The sequence below is a fragment of the Entelurus aequoreus genome, linkage group LG09, assembly GCF_033978785.1.
Source record: "Entelurus aequoreus isolate RoL-2023_Sb linkage group LG09, RoL_Eaeq_v1.1, whole genome shotgun sequence".
Classification (NCBI taxonomy): Eukaryota; Metazoa; Chordata; class Actinopteri; order Syngnathiformes; family Syngnathidae; genus Entelurus; species Entelurus aequoreus.
The window spans coordinates 74,944,799-74,960,584 of record NC_084739.1 but is presented as its reverse complement, the minus strand read 5'-3'; the positions used below and the strand labels follow the sequence as shown (position 1 = coordinate 74,960,584).

Genomic DNA, 15,786 nt, shown 5'->3' with positions numbered 1-15,786 from the left:
TGGGTAAAACTTTGGGATATTTTGTATTTTTGGCCTAAGAAATTAGGGGTGTCTTCGAAAAAATAAGGGCATAAAATATAAGGCAACTGATAAATATAAAGTTGATCTATAGATATTTAAGCATTGTAAGTCAAAAAATATATAAATATACATAAGACTTATGTTTAACGCTTAGATGACTGAGACCCCTTTGGGTCCCCGGGACCTTCAACGTTCACCCTAAGGCAGGAGTGGGCAACCCAAAATGTTGAAACAGCCAAAAAAAACAAATCTGTCTGGAACTGCTTTATACGTTTTAAATTGAAGGTAACACATGCTGTAAGTGTCTTTATTAGCCTATCCTATCAAAATGACTGTGTCGGCTACAAATACATGAGTATTCATGATTGAATGTTTACTTTCCCTGCAGCGCATCCTGGAGAGAATGTCGCACCATGTGACTACTCTGCTACAATAGTAATGTATTATGTTTCGTTTGCATCAAATTATCATCAATTTTTTTATGTCATTTGGTATCGAAAAAACTCCTACAAAATAGGTCACACGTAATACGCCTCCTATAATTTCAGACTTCCCAATGGAAATAAAGTCCTCTTCATTTCTCGATATTGCAACACATCCTCTTCTTTTTTCCCCCTTCTCTGTTTTTTTTATCCAGTGCTTTCAGGCTCTTATTTCTACTTTATCTATGTTTCTGTTTTATCTAGTGTGTGTCATGATTCATTTCTATTTTAATTTTTTATTATATATTCTTACTTTCTATTTTTATTTTTAATACTTTGTAGCACTTTGAGATTTTAACAAATGTAAAGTGCGTAACAAATGCAATTCATTATTTATTATTATTATTATTAACAGACAGAGTCCAATAAAAAGTGGCCTGCCGTTATAAAAATAAAACCGCATTTTGAAAAGGTAAAGTAATTAAAATAATACAGTATAAATTAGATTAATGTGCATTATCCTCCGACCTGAGCAACATAAAACAATAATATCCCTTTGTGTCATTCCAAATATATATTGACAAAATTCAGAAATGACTTTCTAAAAACAGCCACAAACGTGTGTCGGAGGCTGACGCCAATCGTCGTTGACAGAAATGTTGGAATGGAATATTTATTCCACACATTTTTACAGCATGGAATCATGTCTGTCCCCCTACGGGAGTCATATTAAAACAAAAAAATATATGTTTTCCCCATCTTTTTCCATTGTCATGCATTCCTTAATAAGCTCCCTAGCAGCCGCTAGGGCAGCGCTAAAGAGCCGCATGCGGGTTGCCGGCCCCCGCCCTAAAGGTTACAATATATATTGTGTTGGTTTCGAAAATTAAAAAATATCAGCGTGGCCCCCGCATGCTTTGATTTTTCACTGTGGAAAAAGTTAGGACACCCCTGGCCGAAGGTGTTGCTGGAACCTACCCAATAAAGTGAATCTATCCAAGTCAAAAGTGAACAGCATAGAGGTCCATCAAGTAGACAATACATCTGAAAGCTTTCTGAACTTTGACCTCGGCCAACACCCTTCATGCCATCTTGCTCTGACCTCGAAGGTGAAGTCCGGACCCTCCACCGGGACCCTGATCCCTCTGGCCACCATGGTGGTGACGGACCAGTCGTCCGTGGACATGAAGGTGGTGCTGTGGCGGCAGGCGGCATTCTGGGCCTTGGCCGTCGGCGTTGGAGACGTTGTGTCTATAACAGGTACACAAACACCTTGACAGGTGGTGCTGTGGCTCCTCCCTTGAAGACCACTTCGGCCAATCAAGAGTCCATATGAAGTCCTAGCTTTCCAAGTACAGTAGTACCTCATCTTAGGAGCTCTTAACTCAGAGCACTTGTATCTGAAGATGACATCAGCCATTGAAATGAATGATCTATTATCTATATCTATTTAATTAACACATATATTTTAGGCTTAGGTCAGGCTAATTAGAAAAATTATTTTTCATACAATTATTTTTCTATAAAATAAATACACTAAATTAATAATATGTTTCTGAACTAAACTGTCAATAAAATTGAAGTGCAAATGAAAATATAGCTTCCCGACTTGAGTCATAATTTTTGCGCTTAACACACTTTAGCTCCCGATTTCATTCGTTTGTTTGCGATTGTCATTAATTCCACAAGTGGTGTAAAAGTGTATTACAACTGAGTACCGCTGCGGCTCATACGGACCAGAGTAGAGAAACACATGGTTAAGAAACACTGCCTTAGAGAGTGGACTTCTACAGTATCTCCTTCCAGCTGCTTCTCTGTCAAACACAGCTTCTCCATATTTTCATGGATAAATGTCCGCCGGTTGTACTACATGTTATTTTAACATCCTTGGCTGGCGTTATGGACTCACTCCGCTTCAGTATGATGCCAATTAGCACTGCTACGCTCCAACTGCTTCACCAAGTTAGCTAGCGACACACTCTTGTCATGTTTTTAATTATTAAACTTAAAGGACTATACGTTGCACCTCACCTCCTGTTATTACTGTACCAAAGCATTGTTCAACCCATCCTTCTGTACTGTCCTACATGTTTTTTCACTATGCTTTCTGTAACCAACCGCATTACTCACACGCATTACAAACATAGCAGCTAAAATCATCGGCCTACCCACACCCAACATTTCAGATCTAAACCACAGGTCCATCATTCAACTGGCAAACACAATAGTCCAGGATATGACTCACCCACTACACCAATACATCATTCCACTACCATCAGGGCGCAAGTACAGAACTATCAAAACCCGGAAAAGCCTTATCCCTGCAGCTATAGCCGCCCTAAACAGCAGGCCCGGCCGACCTGTCTGACAAGCCTGTAAATGTGTTGGTCATGTATGATATCTTTTTGTTACTTTTGTTCGTGATGTGTAATGTCTATTGTTTGAATGTATGGCAGTGAAAATTAATTTCCCCAATGGGGACCAATAAATCTAAATCTAATCGAAATTTTTCTTTCTTTAATTCAATGCATGTTCTCCACCTCTTCGTCTACGCACTTTGCTCATGACTCAAATGTTTGCTTGCAACTCAAAACACTTTGTTTCCCTTGTTCTTTAGGCCTGCGGCTGCACGAGGACACCTGGAGGGGAGAGAAGGTACTGCAGTCCACGTTCAGCAGCAAGCTGCTCAACTTGGGCCACATTGGTTCAGCCACCTGTCCCTCAGGTAGGACTTTATAGCCCCCGCTATCACAATCCCTATTTCACTCACAAACTACCCCCTCGCCAATCCCAGGTGGTCATCAGGTTCATGCCCGCCGCGTGGCGTCTCTCTGTGACTACCTTCAGGAGCGGCGCCCCCTGTTGCTGTCTGTGCCGCCCCGCCCGCCTCAGGACTTGAGGCGGCTGCCGTACACCCCCCTGTGGGCGCTGAGGGTCAACACGCTGGTTCACGCCGTGCTGCGTGTCAAACACGCGCACGTCAGCGCGGGTGAGTGGGGTGACAGGCAAGGGGAGGGGCCACGCCGCCTCACACTTGCCTGATGATGTCATTCACGGTGTGTGTTGCAGAGTGGCGAGGAGAGGCGGAGTCTCGCTGCAGGTCGGCTCTCGAGCGTCAGGCTGTCGCGACCGTGGAGCAGGCGGACGGCCGGCGGGGGGCGCTGCTGCTCTGGGGGGCAGCTCTGGACTGGCTGCCAGACTTCAGGACACATAAAGGTTTGGTTCTTGTTTGGACCCATGAAGGTTTTACCCTGACTAGCATGTAGACTGGATTGTCACGCCGTCCCCCTTCAGACTCTGTCTGGGATGTCCGAGTTCTCCTGGTAAGAGAAGGCTTGACGTCTGACCTCCCGGAGCTTCACACCACCCCCTGGAGCTCCATCCGGCGTGTGGACGCCGCCGACAGCAGGCTGCAGGACTTCATGCGTGGAACCAGCAGCTGTGTGGACCTGGATCTGGACACGCTGCTCTCCCAGAACTACTCAGGTGATGGATGCAGGTTCTGCCACGCTCCATGTCCATGATCTAAAGTTAAAGTTAAAGTACCAAGGATTGTCACACACATACGAGGTGTGCCGAAATTATTCTCTGCATTTGATCCATCACCCTTGACCACCCCCTGGGAGGTGAGGGGAGCAGTGAGCAGCAGCGGTGGCTGTGCCCGGGAATAATTTTTGGTGATTTAACCCCCAATTCCAACCCTTGATGCTGAGTGCCAAGCAGGGAGGTAATGGTTCCCATTTTTATAGTCTTTGGTATGACTCGGCCGGGGTTTGAACTCACGACTTACCGATCTCAGGGTGGACATTCTAACCACTAGGCCACTGAGTACTGCATGGTTGGATGTATTTTCCGGACTGTAAAGCAGCACCCACCAAATTTGAGGAACAACATATTTTCCATATATTAGCCGCACCGGCCTATAAGCCGCAGATATATACGTTGTGAAATTAGTTATTTACACAGAAATATTTAGTAAATGTTTCTTTACATACCGTAAGTGTTTCCAAACGGTGTCTGTAACACGGCAGTAAAACGGCTGATCAAACAAAACAGAATCATTGTCATAGACCTCAATGACTCCACGGTGAAGTTTTAGTGAATTTACAAAACTAAAACAATACAAAAAGAACGCCACTGTAAGTTCATAATACTATCACAGACAATCGTAAACGTATTAGCATACTAGCTAACGCTAAAGACGCTAGTGTCATTACATTACAATAGCATGTACAAATAGGCATGAAAACACTCCTACATACATCACTCATGGGACTTTTTAGTAGGTAAGAATTGTTTTAGTTAAATTGTAAAACTTTGCTGTACTTGGAGTGATTAATGAAGAATCTATACGAGTATTAACGCTTTAGATGGCTAGAAGACGAAACACGGCACTTCTACTTCCGGTTCAAAGCTTTAAACAGCAGGAGTTCACATTCACTCAGCAGCACCTGCAGTGTGCAAACTCGTCTAAAAGGTGGCGCCACAGCACAAACAGTAAATACACCATTTAAGTGTCTTTGCATGTGTTGAATGAAAACTATTTAGCTTCACTCTTTTACAAGCCGCAGGAAAAAGGTAGCGGCTTATTGTTCGGAATTGACGTAAGTATTACCTCTGATAGGGCCAACCCTTCGGTAGGAAAGTGTCCACCCAGATTCTTGAGTTCTAAGGCTGTCTAAGGTGATGACAGGTGACAAGAAATAAAGATGAACAATTTATTCCACACAAAGGGACTACCGGTAAGTACAAACAATAGCAACACGAGCACTGCGGGGAGAGGGCCGAGTCGTCTAAAGCCCGGAGCAATCTCTAGAATGGTCACCCGTCTCATGCTTTTGTCCATGTTGCAGCCCACTTTAGCAATCTGGAATTGATAAATTTTTATGAAAATTAATTGAAGATTTTTTCCTAATCAAATTGGTCAATTTACCGACTCAGTGGCCTAGTGGTTAGAGTGTCCGCCCTGAGATCGGTAGGTTGTGAGTTCAAACCCCGGCCGAGTCATACCAAAGACTATAAAAATGGGACCCATTACCTCCCTGCTTGGCACTCAGCATCAAGGGTTGGAATTGGGGGTTAAATCACCAAAAATGATTACCGGGCGCGGCCACCGCTGCTGCTCACTGCTCCCCTCACCTCCCAGGGGATGAACAAGGGTGATGGGTCAAATGCAGAGAATAATTTCGCCACACCTAGTGTGTGTGTGACAATCATTGGTACTTAAATGAATAATCGTTGCAGACCTGGTGGGGGAAGGGAGTACCCCAGGGAAAATGCTTTATCAAATTGTTTTATTCATTTTTGTTTTGTAGATGAAAGTTTTATATATTGTGCTCCTCAGGTAATGTCGCTGAATAATTAGAGGTCAACATTTTTTTTTTTTATCCTGGGGATAAGTTGATTGGCAACACTAAATTGGCCCTAGTGTGTGAATGTGAGTGTGAATGTTGTCTGTCTTCCTGTGTTGGCCCTGCGATGAGGTGGCGACTTGTGTACGCCGCCTTCCGCCCGATTTGTAGCTGAGATAGGCTCCAGCGACCCCCCCGTGATCCCAAAAGGGACAAGCGGTAGAAAATGGATGGATGGATGGCATTTTTTTAATTTATTATTTATTTAATTTTATTTTTCAGTATCAAATGGATCAGGTTGATCAATTTTTTTAGAGTTTAAATTATTTAGTTTTATTTTATTTCAGGCAAATGGATGCACTTTAAATATTTTCAATGTTAACAAAGTGAATTTTGCTGTAAGTTGATATATATTTATTTGTTTTTTACAGTTAATAAGGATACAATATAATGCAGAGGTGTACTTGTAACACTTTTATAGACAAATACTATTCATGTTTTCCTCTTCCTGGGGGAGCGTAACTATAATTATTGATAATAATTGAGCTGCATACTAACACCGTGTCGTCCCTTAGGAGACGTGGAGCTCAGAGTCCAGATCGTCAGCTTCGGCTTCCAGCCTTCCCACAATGCACCACAGCCGACCCTGGACAGCTCCACGCCGCAGCCCGGCGTCCTGGCGGCACTCGGCGGCGACATCACATACTCAGGCTGCGGCCGCTGCTCTGCCGAACTGGAGACCGACGCCAACGGAATTTATAGCCCTTGCTACCCGTGCCTGCCCTACACCGCCGTGCGCCGCTACTACAGGTAAGTGACACCGGCGTCGCCTGGCAGGGGCGGGGCTTCACATGTTTTGAATGCTTTGTGTGGCTGTCTGCAGGCCCGGTGTGTTGACAGCTGTGAGTGGGCGGGGCAACCGTAGCGTGTGCATCCAGGTTCCTGCCCTCGCTGTCCAGAAGGTTCTAGATGCTCCGCCTGACGAGCTTCACAGGTGCTCAGGTGAGAGCTAAAGAGTCATAGGTCAACATGTTTGGTCTCTGGTTTTGAAAGTCTGCCTTGGTTCTCAGCGCCAGGTTCTGAAGTGAAGCAGATCCAGGTGGTTGCACAGAGGCTGCAGAACCTCCTGAGCCTTCCAAAGAAGACCGTCATCGTCTCGGTGCGCAGCCTCTTCCTGCGTGACGAGAACAGCGTCCCCATTAGTCAGGAGCTAACACTGCTGGACCTCCACTTTGCCCACGCGTGAATTGTCGCCCGGCGAACCTGCTGGACCACCTCGGGTCAGGCCAGGTCAGGTTTGGTCTTGTTTGCATGCATGGTGGTTTTACAAGATCAAAGCTACAAACATGGAGGGGAGATGATTTCTTGTTGCTATAGCGACGTCTTCATGAAAACATTGGACTCTGTGTATCTCAATTATTTTCTCCTACGCCCCCCCTAGGAGGAAGAAAACATTACACGCCGCCCATGACAATAAATATTACAGCTGTGAATTCTTGGGCACCACACGATTCGATTTGATTCTTGGGGGTAACGATTCGATTCAGAATCGTTCTCGATTCCAAACGATTTTAGATTCAAAATCTATACTTTAATTACATAAAATAGATAACAGCTCTGATAAATGTCTATATTACTTACAGGGTTTCCCCTCAATGTAATTGAATGTGGCACGCCGCCACAGCAATTTCATTACCACCACACATTGCACCCTGGAAATAAGTTTTTTTTTTAAACTTGAAAACAAATTAAATATAATATATTGTAGGTCCTGGGTTCGATCCTGCGCTCGGGATCTTTCTGTGTGGAGTTTGCATGTTCTCCCCGTGACTGCGTCGGTTCCCTCCGAGTACTCCGGCTTCCTCCCACTTCCAAAGACATGCACCTGGGGATAGGTTGATTGGCAACACTAAATTGGCCCTAGTGTGTGAATGTGAGTGTGAATGTTGTCTATCTGTGTTGGCCCTGCGATTAGGTGGCGACTTGTCCAGGGTGTACCCCGCCTTCCACCCGATTGTAGCTGAGATAGGCTCCAGCGCCCCCCGAAGGGAAAAAGTGGTAGAAAATGGATGGATGGATATTGTAGACCCCAAAAGAAATCACACAAAGTCTGATGCTATTTGTAACTTTTATTACCTATCTTACAACAGCACAATTCCAACAGGTTTTACCAAACGTGCAAACACTTCCGTCTCCGCGCTTCCACGGACACACACTTCCTCATTCTCTTCCAATCACCGGCGCTGCAGAAACCGGATGTAAACAAAACGCACCCCATTGTCTGGAGGGTTGTCAGCATGTCTGTGATGTGGACGTGATTTTTATATATACTGCAGATATGCGTTATCGTATATGTTAAAACAAATCTCAAAGTACATTGTACAAAAAGCAACAGTTGAAAATATGACAAACCGATACAAATGTTTAATACTAATTAACAGATTTGTTTTTAACTGTATGTATACTGATGTCATGGTGACCATGCCCCCTAGCGCCACAGGTATCTTGGCAGTCTCGGGGAAACCCTGACTTAAAAGAAAATTGATTTTGTTGAACAAAATGCTTCCCAATAAAGTCAAATACAAATAAGGCAACAACAGAAGTATCCAACACTTCTCTTTTCTAAAGTAAATGTGTACAGCAAATACAGATAATCTAAATCAACAATATGATTGGTCTGAGTGGCTGGACAGCACAGATTGGAACAAAAAAAATGTTTTAGATTTTTATTGATTAGGAATCGTTACAAATAAGAATCCCGATTAATCTGAAAATCTATTTTTTTTGACACCCCTAGTAAATAGCCTCGTTGGTCTATAAAATTGTTATAAGTACACCTCTGCATATCATTGTGTTCTTAACATTAAATATAGATCAACTTACAAAAAATATCTAACTGATGCACTTTATATATTTTATGTTGGACTAAAAACCAATTTGCCTAAAAAAAAAAAGTAATCTTTTTTTAAATAAAAATACAAAATCCATACTTCAGCTATCAATACTTGACTCACTTGAACCATTTGATACGGAAAAATAAAATGAAACTCAATAGCTCAGCAACATTAACTCAGGAGCACGATATATAAAACTACGAAACAAAAATAAAACAATTTGTGCAGATTTTATTTTTAATAATTGAAAGAGGAAGTCAGGATTAATGCCACGACTTCTCAACGTGTGGTCTGGAGCATGATGCGCCATTTGAGAAGGCTTGTGCACCCTGCCGTCCGTCAGAGTGCAGCTGGGACAGGCTCCAGCCCCTCGGCCACCCCAAAAGGGACAAGCGGTAGAAAGTGGATGGATGGTGTAAAATGAGACTCATTACAAGTTTTAGATGTGTGCACTATATTTAGAATTCCATCATTTACAAAAGTGTAACATTCAAATTGATCCGTCAGTGTCCAGATGTAAAAAAAACCATGTTTTAAGCTGAGGCATTTATATTCTATGCTAAGCTACAATGTCTCGATAGGATACCCTACGGTGGTCAATTGTGTTATTTTTAGCGCAGCTTAGCTGGACTGTCAAAGACCACACGGAGAAGAAGTCTGTCCAAGGATATGTGCTTTTCAGTCAGCTGGGGACGGTTAATTTTGGGAGGTTTCTTCTGCCACGCTCATCAGGTCGTCAAACAGATCTGCAAGCAGGAACATTTGCATTAGATTACAAACCTGCACAAATACCTCTTTGTTTTCAATTCACATCGGTCCGCCTCCTGTGTGAGAGGACACGTTAAGGAAATTGATGAGATCAACTAGAGATGTCCGATAATGGCCAACTCTTAGTTACCGATATATACAGTCGTGGAATTAACACATTATTATGCCTAATTTTCTTGTGATGCCCTGCTGGATGCATTAAACAATGTAACAAGGTTTTCCAAAATAAATAATCTCAAGTTATGGAAAAAAAATGCCAACATGGCACTGCCATATTTATTATTGAAGTCACAAAGTGCATTATTATTTTTAACATGCCTCAAAACAGCAGCTTGGAGTTTGGGACATGCTCTCCCTGAGAGAGCATGAGGGGGTTGAGGTGGGCGGGGTTGGGGGGTGTATATTGTAGCGTCCCGGAAGAGTTAGTGCTGCAAGGGGTTCTGGGTATTTGCTCTGATGTGTTTATGTTGTGTTACGGTGCGGATGTTCTCCCGAAATGTGTTTGTCATTCTTGTTTGGTGTGGGTTCACAGTGTGGCGCATATTTGTAACAGTGTTAAAGTTGTTTATACGGCCACCCTCAGTGTGACCTGTATGGCTGTTGACCAAGTATGTATTGCATTCACTTGTGTGTGTGAGAAAATCCGTAGATATTATGTGATTGGGCCGGCATGCAAAGGAAGTGCCTTTAAGGTTTATTGGCACTCTGTACTTCTACTTACGTCCGTGTACACAGCGGCGTTTTAAAAAGTCATAAGTTTTACTTTTTGAAACAGATACCGATAATTTTGAAACCGATACTGATAATTTCCAATATCACATTTTAAAGCATTTATCGGCCGATAATATCGGCAGTCCGATATTATCGGACATCCCTACGGTCAACGTCTGCCATCGTAGTCTCGTACCTCCGTCACTTAGACCGGCGCCTGGTCCTCCGCCACTTAGACCGGCGCCTGGTCCTCCGCCACTTAGACCGGCGCCTGGTCCTCCGCCACTTAGACCGGCGCCTGGTCCTCCGCCTGGTCCTCTCTGGCCGTCCTGCTCGTTGAACAGTCCATGAAAGCCCGATGGCTTCTGCTTCCTGTCATCGTCGCCTCCGTCAAGAAATTTGGAGAAGAAGCTTCCCTTGTCGTCGTTGTCGTCTTTCTTCTTGTCCCTGTCGTCATCTCTCCTGTCGTCATCCCTCCTGCCTCCTCCAAACATGGACATAAAGCCCCCCCCCCCTCTGTCCTTGTCTTTGTCCTTGTCCTCTACGCCGAGGGCGTTCTTCACCATGCCTTCCACAAAGTCACCTGCACACAAAAGCATGTGTCACACGTCACGTCACGGCCAAACTCGTGTTAACTTTCTTTCCAAGGCCTTCAAGACATCCTCGCTTTTAATTACATGTGTCCCCATCTGACATTCAAAGGAGGACAGGGGTGTCCACCAAGGGCAGCATTTTAAAAAGTCAAAGTATTTGGTTAAAAAAAAAGTTAAGATATTAACTGTGCATACATATCTAAATACAAAACTTTGTTGTCTCTGTTATAGGTGACTAAGGACTAAGTATGTTATTATTTATAGTTAGAACATTTCAGCCCTTTCTCATTACATTCCAATTTTTTTCCTACATTTTTACCGTTTCACCCCTTGTTTTTTTTATGCGTCAACCCTGCACATGCGTGCCACCCGACTGGCAACTGGACTAGATCATTACTTAGCAGCGTTTGGATTAAGTTTTTGTAAAAAAAAAAAAATATATATATATTTTACATATAAAAATACAGAAATATACATTTCGAAACTAAACATTTTTTTAATTGTATTATTTTTTTCTTTCATATGGATTCACTTTTCGGGTTCATTCTTCTAAAGAGTAGTAATTCAAGCGTACACAAACCAGGTATGGTGCTTAACTTTACTCACATTTTTATTAATTCATGATTTTAGTGTAATTTTATTCATATCTATTAATGCATTTTAGTCTTACTTTGTGTTTTTTTTTTATTTTAAATCTATTTGAATGCTACACTTTTTTCAAACTAATGATGTCAAAGCATGGAAATATGGCACCTCATATTTACAATATAAATTACAATATATTTACAAATAAAACAAAAACAATTATAGCCAATATTTTAGAGTAATTCCCACCAATATAGTAAAATGTATGGTAATTAACACAGTTTATTATGTTAATTAATTGAATACTGATCTAAATATCAAATAACTTATTTCCCAGCAGGCACAAGACATTGATACAACATTGATTATACGTACATGTCCTTTAAAACTGACTTCTAAACAACGTTGCTAAATAGTTTGTACTTGTAACTTGAGACAACGTTGATTGTCTAAAGTTGGATCCACGTTGTTGGTTGGGAAGTGGCCAAATTAACGTCACAACCTCACATTGAATAAACGTTGTTAAAAAGCATGGTGTTTCAACATTGTATTTATGTTGTAGAATATTGGTTGACCAAAATTCAATGATCATATCAACGTCTCAACCTGACATTGATCAAACGCCGTTAAAAAGCATGTTATTTCAACATATTTATGTTGTAGAATATTGGTTGAAAAATGACCAAAATTCAATGGTCAAATCAACGTCTCAACCTGACATTGATTAAACGCTGTTAAAAAGCATGTTTCAACGTATTTATGTTGTAGAATATTGGTTGAAAAATGACCAAAATTTAATGGTCAAATCAATGTCTCAACCTGACATTGATTAAACATTGTTAAAAAGCATGTTTCAACGTATTTATGTTGTACAATATCCGTTGAAAAATGACCAAAAATCAATGGTCAAATCAACGTCAGAACCCGACATTTGTCAAAAAGCATGTTGTTCCAACGTTAAGTGAGTTACTCAACATGTTCTCAACATTGTTTCAATGTCTTGTGATTCTCTAATTAAGAAAACAAAAACTATACAGTAATAACGAGTCTTTTGAACGGCTTTTTGAAAGGAACAGCTCCCTTCAAAGAGCCGTAAATCCAACCTGCGTCATGAGTTTAACCTCATAAATTAGTGCCCCCCAAGGTGTTTTCCAACTAACCACACCACTTTAACTTAGAGACAGCATAAGTCCATTCAAGGCGGTTATTAAGAAATAGATTAGCGTTTTTCCATACCTACACTATTATCGTTCTTTGAGTCATATCACTCGATCAAGGCCTTTTTCAACATTAAACACTACAAAATATGAAAGATGTATGATTCCTGCTGATCAATATCAGCCAGTACTCAAGGCTCCAATGTCGTAGCGAGAGTGGAAAGGTTGTATTGCTTCCACACACTCGCTCTCTAACGTTACACTGTTTAGCGACACATTCAGTGGTGTTATCCGTAATGTTACACGATCAAAGTCCATAGAGTTCCACCCTAACCGGGAAATATCACTAATAGTGACAAAATGGAGGCAGCAAACAAACCAATGTGAGGAAAAATAATACTTTTTTTTGTTTTACTCACCGGCTTTGTCTCCGAGAAACGATGCCATTTTATCCATCTTGAGTGTCTTTGTGTGTGTCCTTGTTTGCCTTCTGACAGGTGAGGTTCTTTATCCACAGAGCACCGACCAGAAAGTGGGTGTGTCTATCTCGTCAGGATCAACCTGTTCCACCTGCTTGGGCGGCTGGTTTTTGGACCTGCTGCAGGGCTGGTGAGTCACCCTAGAAACTCACAACAACATCAACATACACGCCCTTGTAAGCATAAATGTTGAGGTATTTTAGTTCTTGCGACTCTGCGGCTTCATTCTCATTAACAAGGGAAATTGTTTAACAATTTCCCTTGTGGATCGTTAAACTTTGTTTAAGTCTAAGTCTATGTTTGGCGGCCATGGCTAGCATCCTGTTTTGTTTTTTTACGTAGCAGGTGTGACTAGTTTATCAGCATGATTGACAGGGTGTGTTTGTTTACCAGCAAAGTGTCTTTAAGAGACCGTCCCAGAAATACACAAATTGGCATATCACACACATGACCAAGGTAGTATTGGAATCATTTATTTCAGATGATGGTTTAATGATACATTCTCAGTTGAGTGCTCGACAGCATTTTCTGTCAACGTAAGCCAATTAAGGAAAAACAGGGTCAAAGGTTGAATCGGGCACTTGTTTTCAGCCGGAAGCTTTAGGATGTGAAGCTTCAGTTGACTGAGGAGGACGCCTGCCGAGTTCTAGTCAAACAATTTTCCGACGACGTTCCCAATCCCTGTGCAAAAAGGAAGACAAGAAGTTGACTTTGGGTGACATCGCAGCTGCATCGTGCGTTGACTGATTCTACAGAGCCCTGAATGACTGAAGGTCCCGTCAGAGTTGAGGACTTACCTCCTCCTCCTCCGCTTTCGTCCTTTCCGCCGCCCATGAGCGACATGACGTTTCCAAGTCCCCCCTTGTTGTCATTGCCATTGCCTCCAACTAGGGATCCCAGGTCCAGTCCGTTATTGTCATTTTGGTCCTGCTCTCCTTTTCCTCCTCCTCCTCCCATCACCTTATTCATAGCATCTTCCACAATGTCTTCTGCAAAACAAACTTCAGTCACTTAAACTCGCCTGGAGCACATTTGCCAGACGAACATGCACTGATGGTGCTCGGGGGGGTTGCAAGGAAGCAGCAAGTTGAGAAAAGTAAAAATGTTTACTAACCTACTTTGTCTCCAGCTAATTTGCCAATAGCCTCCGCACCCAGTGAGCTTTTAAGAAAATTCATATTTGATGACAGACAACACGAGGAAGGGTGCTCTTATAGTGTCAGCTGTCTGCATAACAGCAGGTGACGCCCTGCTGAGGAATCAGGTGGGGCAGTAGCGAGCCACAACCCAACCGGTGGTACAGGTTGGTAGTGTGAACACTTTCTCATGTTCTCCATGCACGCTCACATGTTGGAAGGATCAAACAGGTGGCAACACCTTTATTTTCCGTCCCCAAATACAAAACAAGACATTGTACTTAGAGATGTCCGATAATGGCTTTTTTGCCGGTATCCGATATTCCGATATTGTCCAACTCTTAATTACCGATTCCGATATCAACCGATACCGATATATAAAGTCGTGGAATTAACACATTATTATGCCTAATTTATTTGTGATGCATTAAACCAGGGGTGTCCAAACTTTTTCCACTGAGGGCCGCACATGGAAAAATTAAAGCATGCGGGGGGCATTTTGATATTTTATTAATTTTTTTTACCTTTAGGGCTCCCGGGGACCATAAAGGGTCTCAGTCATTAAAATGTTAAAAATAAGTCAAATTATTATTTTTTTATTTTATTTAACACTTACAGTAAATCTCTATATCAACTTCGGGTTGATATGAAGTAAAAAAATGCCTTTTTTGTCAAAGACAACATTTCATTTTTTTATAGTAAAGCTGAAATATGCAGTATTTAGTAATTAGAGCCATAATCAATAATACAGAACACCATTGATTCATTATTATTTTTGAGTAATCACAGTGTAAAGATAAATAAAATTCCACTAAATATCTTTGGGATCCAAAAGGTGCCCCACTCATAAAATGATACATTTATTTATTTATTTTTTACTTTCAACACGAGATCAACTTCAGATATATCTGTTAATTTTACGTTTTTTAACTATTATTTTGGTTTGTTTTATGCTTTGTTTGATGTTTTTATATGGCAACCACACAATATATGCAATATTTTTTCCACACAAAACGTTTTAAAGTGACATTTTTGAAGTAATTGGAGAATTAAAAATAATTCATTATAACATTGATTTTTTGGTAAAACATTTTTTGGAGCAATGGCAAAAAAAGAAAAATGAAGAAAGACAAAAGAAAAAAAATAGCCTGCACGGCAGCTTTGTGTCAACTGCATTCCACTTTCTAAAATGTTTTTATTTTATTTTTGCAATAGCATTTCCAGAATGTGTGGCGGGCCGGTAAGCAATTAGCTGCGGGCCGCAAATGGCCCCCAGGCCGCACTTTGGACACCCCTGCATTAAACAATGTAACTTTATCATGAATTGATTAACGTGGACCCCGACTTAAACAAGTTGAAAAACTTATTCGGGTGTTACCATTTAGTGGTCAATTGTACGGAATATGTACTGTACTGTGCAATCTACTAATACAAGTTTCAATCAAGCAATCAAAAACAAGGTTTTACAAAATAAGAGAACAACTTCAACTCCAGTTATGGGAAAAAAAGCCCAACATGGCACTGCCATATTTATTATTGAAGTCACAAAGTGCATTATTTTTTTTAACATGCCTCAAAACAGCAGCTTGGAATTTGGGACATGCTCTCCCTGTTTTTGTTCTGTTGTGTTACGGTGCGGATGTTCTCCCGAAATGTGTTTGTCATTCTT

General features: G+C 41.6%; 4 protein-coding genes across 5 annotated transcripts in view; 2 read left to right on the top strand and 2 right to left on the bottom strand.

The window, feature by feature from the left end:
• The window catches only part of shld2 (shieldin complex subunit 2), a 25,993-nt gene extending 10,207 nt beyond the window's left edge, over positions 1-15,786 (top strand). Inside the window, exons 4-12 of one of the 2 annotated variants that reach the window (XM_062059368.1) lie at positions 1,553-1,703; positions 3,061-3,168; positions 3,238-3,432; positions 3,513-3,659; positions 3,738-3,929; positions 6,370-6,604; positions 6,678-6,796; positions 6,865-7,084; positions 13,020-15,786. In XM_062059368.1, coding sequence (XP_061915352.1) covers positions 1,553-1,703; positions 3,061-3,168; positions 3,238-3,432; positions 3,513-3,659; positions 3,738-3,929; positions 6,370-6,604; positions 6,678-6,796; positions 6,865-7,040 — 1,323 coding nt within the window. In that variant the 3' untranslated portion in view covers positions 7,041-7,084; positions 13,020-15,786. Of the gene's footprint in view, positions 1-1,552; positions 1,704-3,060; positions 3,169-3,237; positions 3,433-3,512; positions 3,660-3,737; positions 3,930-6,369; positions 6,605-6,677; positions 6,797-6,864; positions 7,276-13,019 lie in introns of those variants that run through there. The other variant, XM_062059367.1, reaches the window with a different exon arrangement.
• Positions 8,864-13,077, bottom strand: LOC133657727 (uncharacterized). The gene is made up of 3 exons (XM_062059374.1): positions 12,922-13,077; positions 10,364-10,750; positions 8,864-9,434 (listed from the first exon to the last, which is right to left on the bottom strand). The coding sequence occupies exons 1-3, from the start codon at positions 12,956-12,958 to the stop codon at positions 9,385-9,387; spliced, it is 474 nt and encodes a 157-aa protein (XP_061915358.1). The 5' UTR covers positions 12,959-13,077; the 3' UTR covers positions 8,864-9,384.
• The window catches only part of entpd6 (ectonucleoside triphosphate diphosphohydrolase 6), a 104,731-nt gene continuing 101,970 nt past the window's right edge, over positions 13,026-15,786 (top strand). The window contains exon 1 of the mRNA XM_062059372.1: positions 13,026-13,111. The gene's annotated coding sequence lies outside the window, so the exon portion shown is untranslated. The remainder of the gene's footprint in view (positions 13,112-15,786) is intronic.
• On the bottom strand, positions 13,439-14,229 carry LOC133657728 (heterogeneous nuclear ribonucleoprotein A0-like). The gene is made up of 3 exons (XM_062059375.1): positions 14,096-14,229; positions 13,779-13,970; positions 13,439-13,662 (listed from the first exon to the last, which is right to left on the bottom strand). The coding sequence occupies exons 1-3, from the start codon at positions 14,157-14,159 to the stop codon at positions 13,628-13,630; spliced, it is 291 nt and encodes a 96-aa protein (XP_061915359.1). The 5' UTR covers positions 14,160-14,229; the 3' UTR covers positions 13,439-13,627.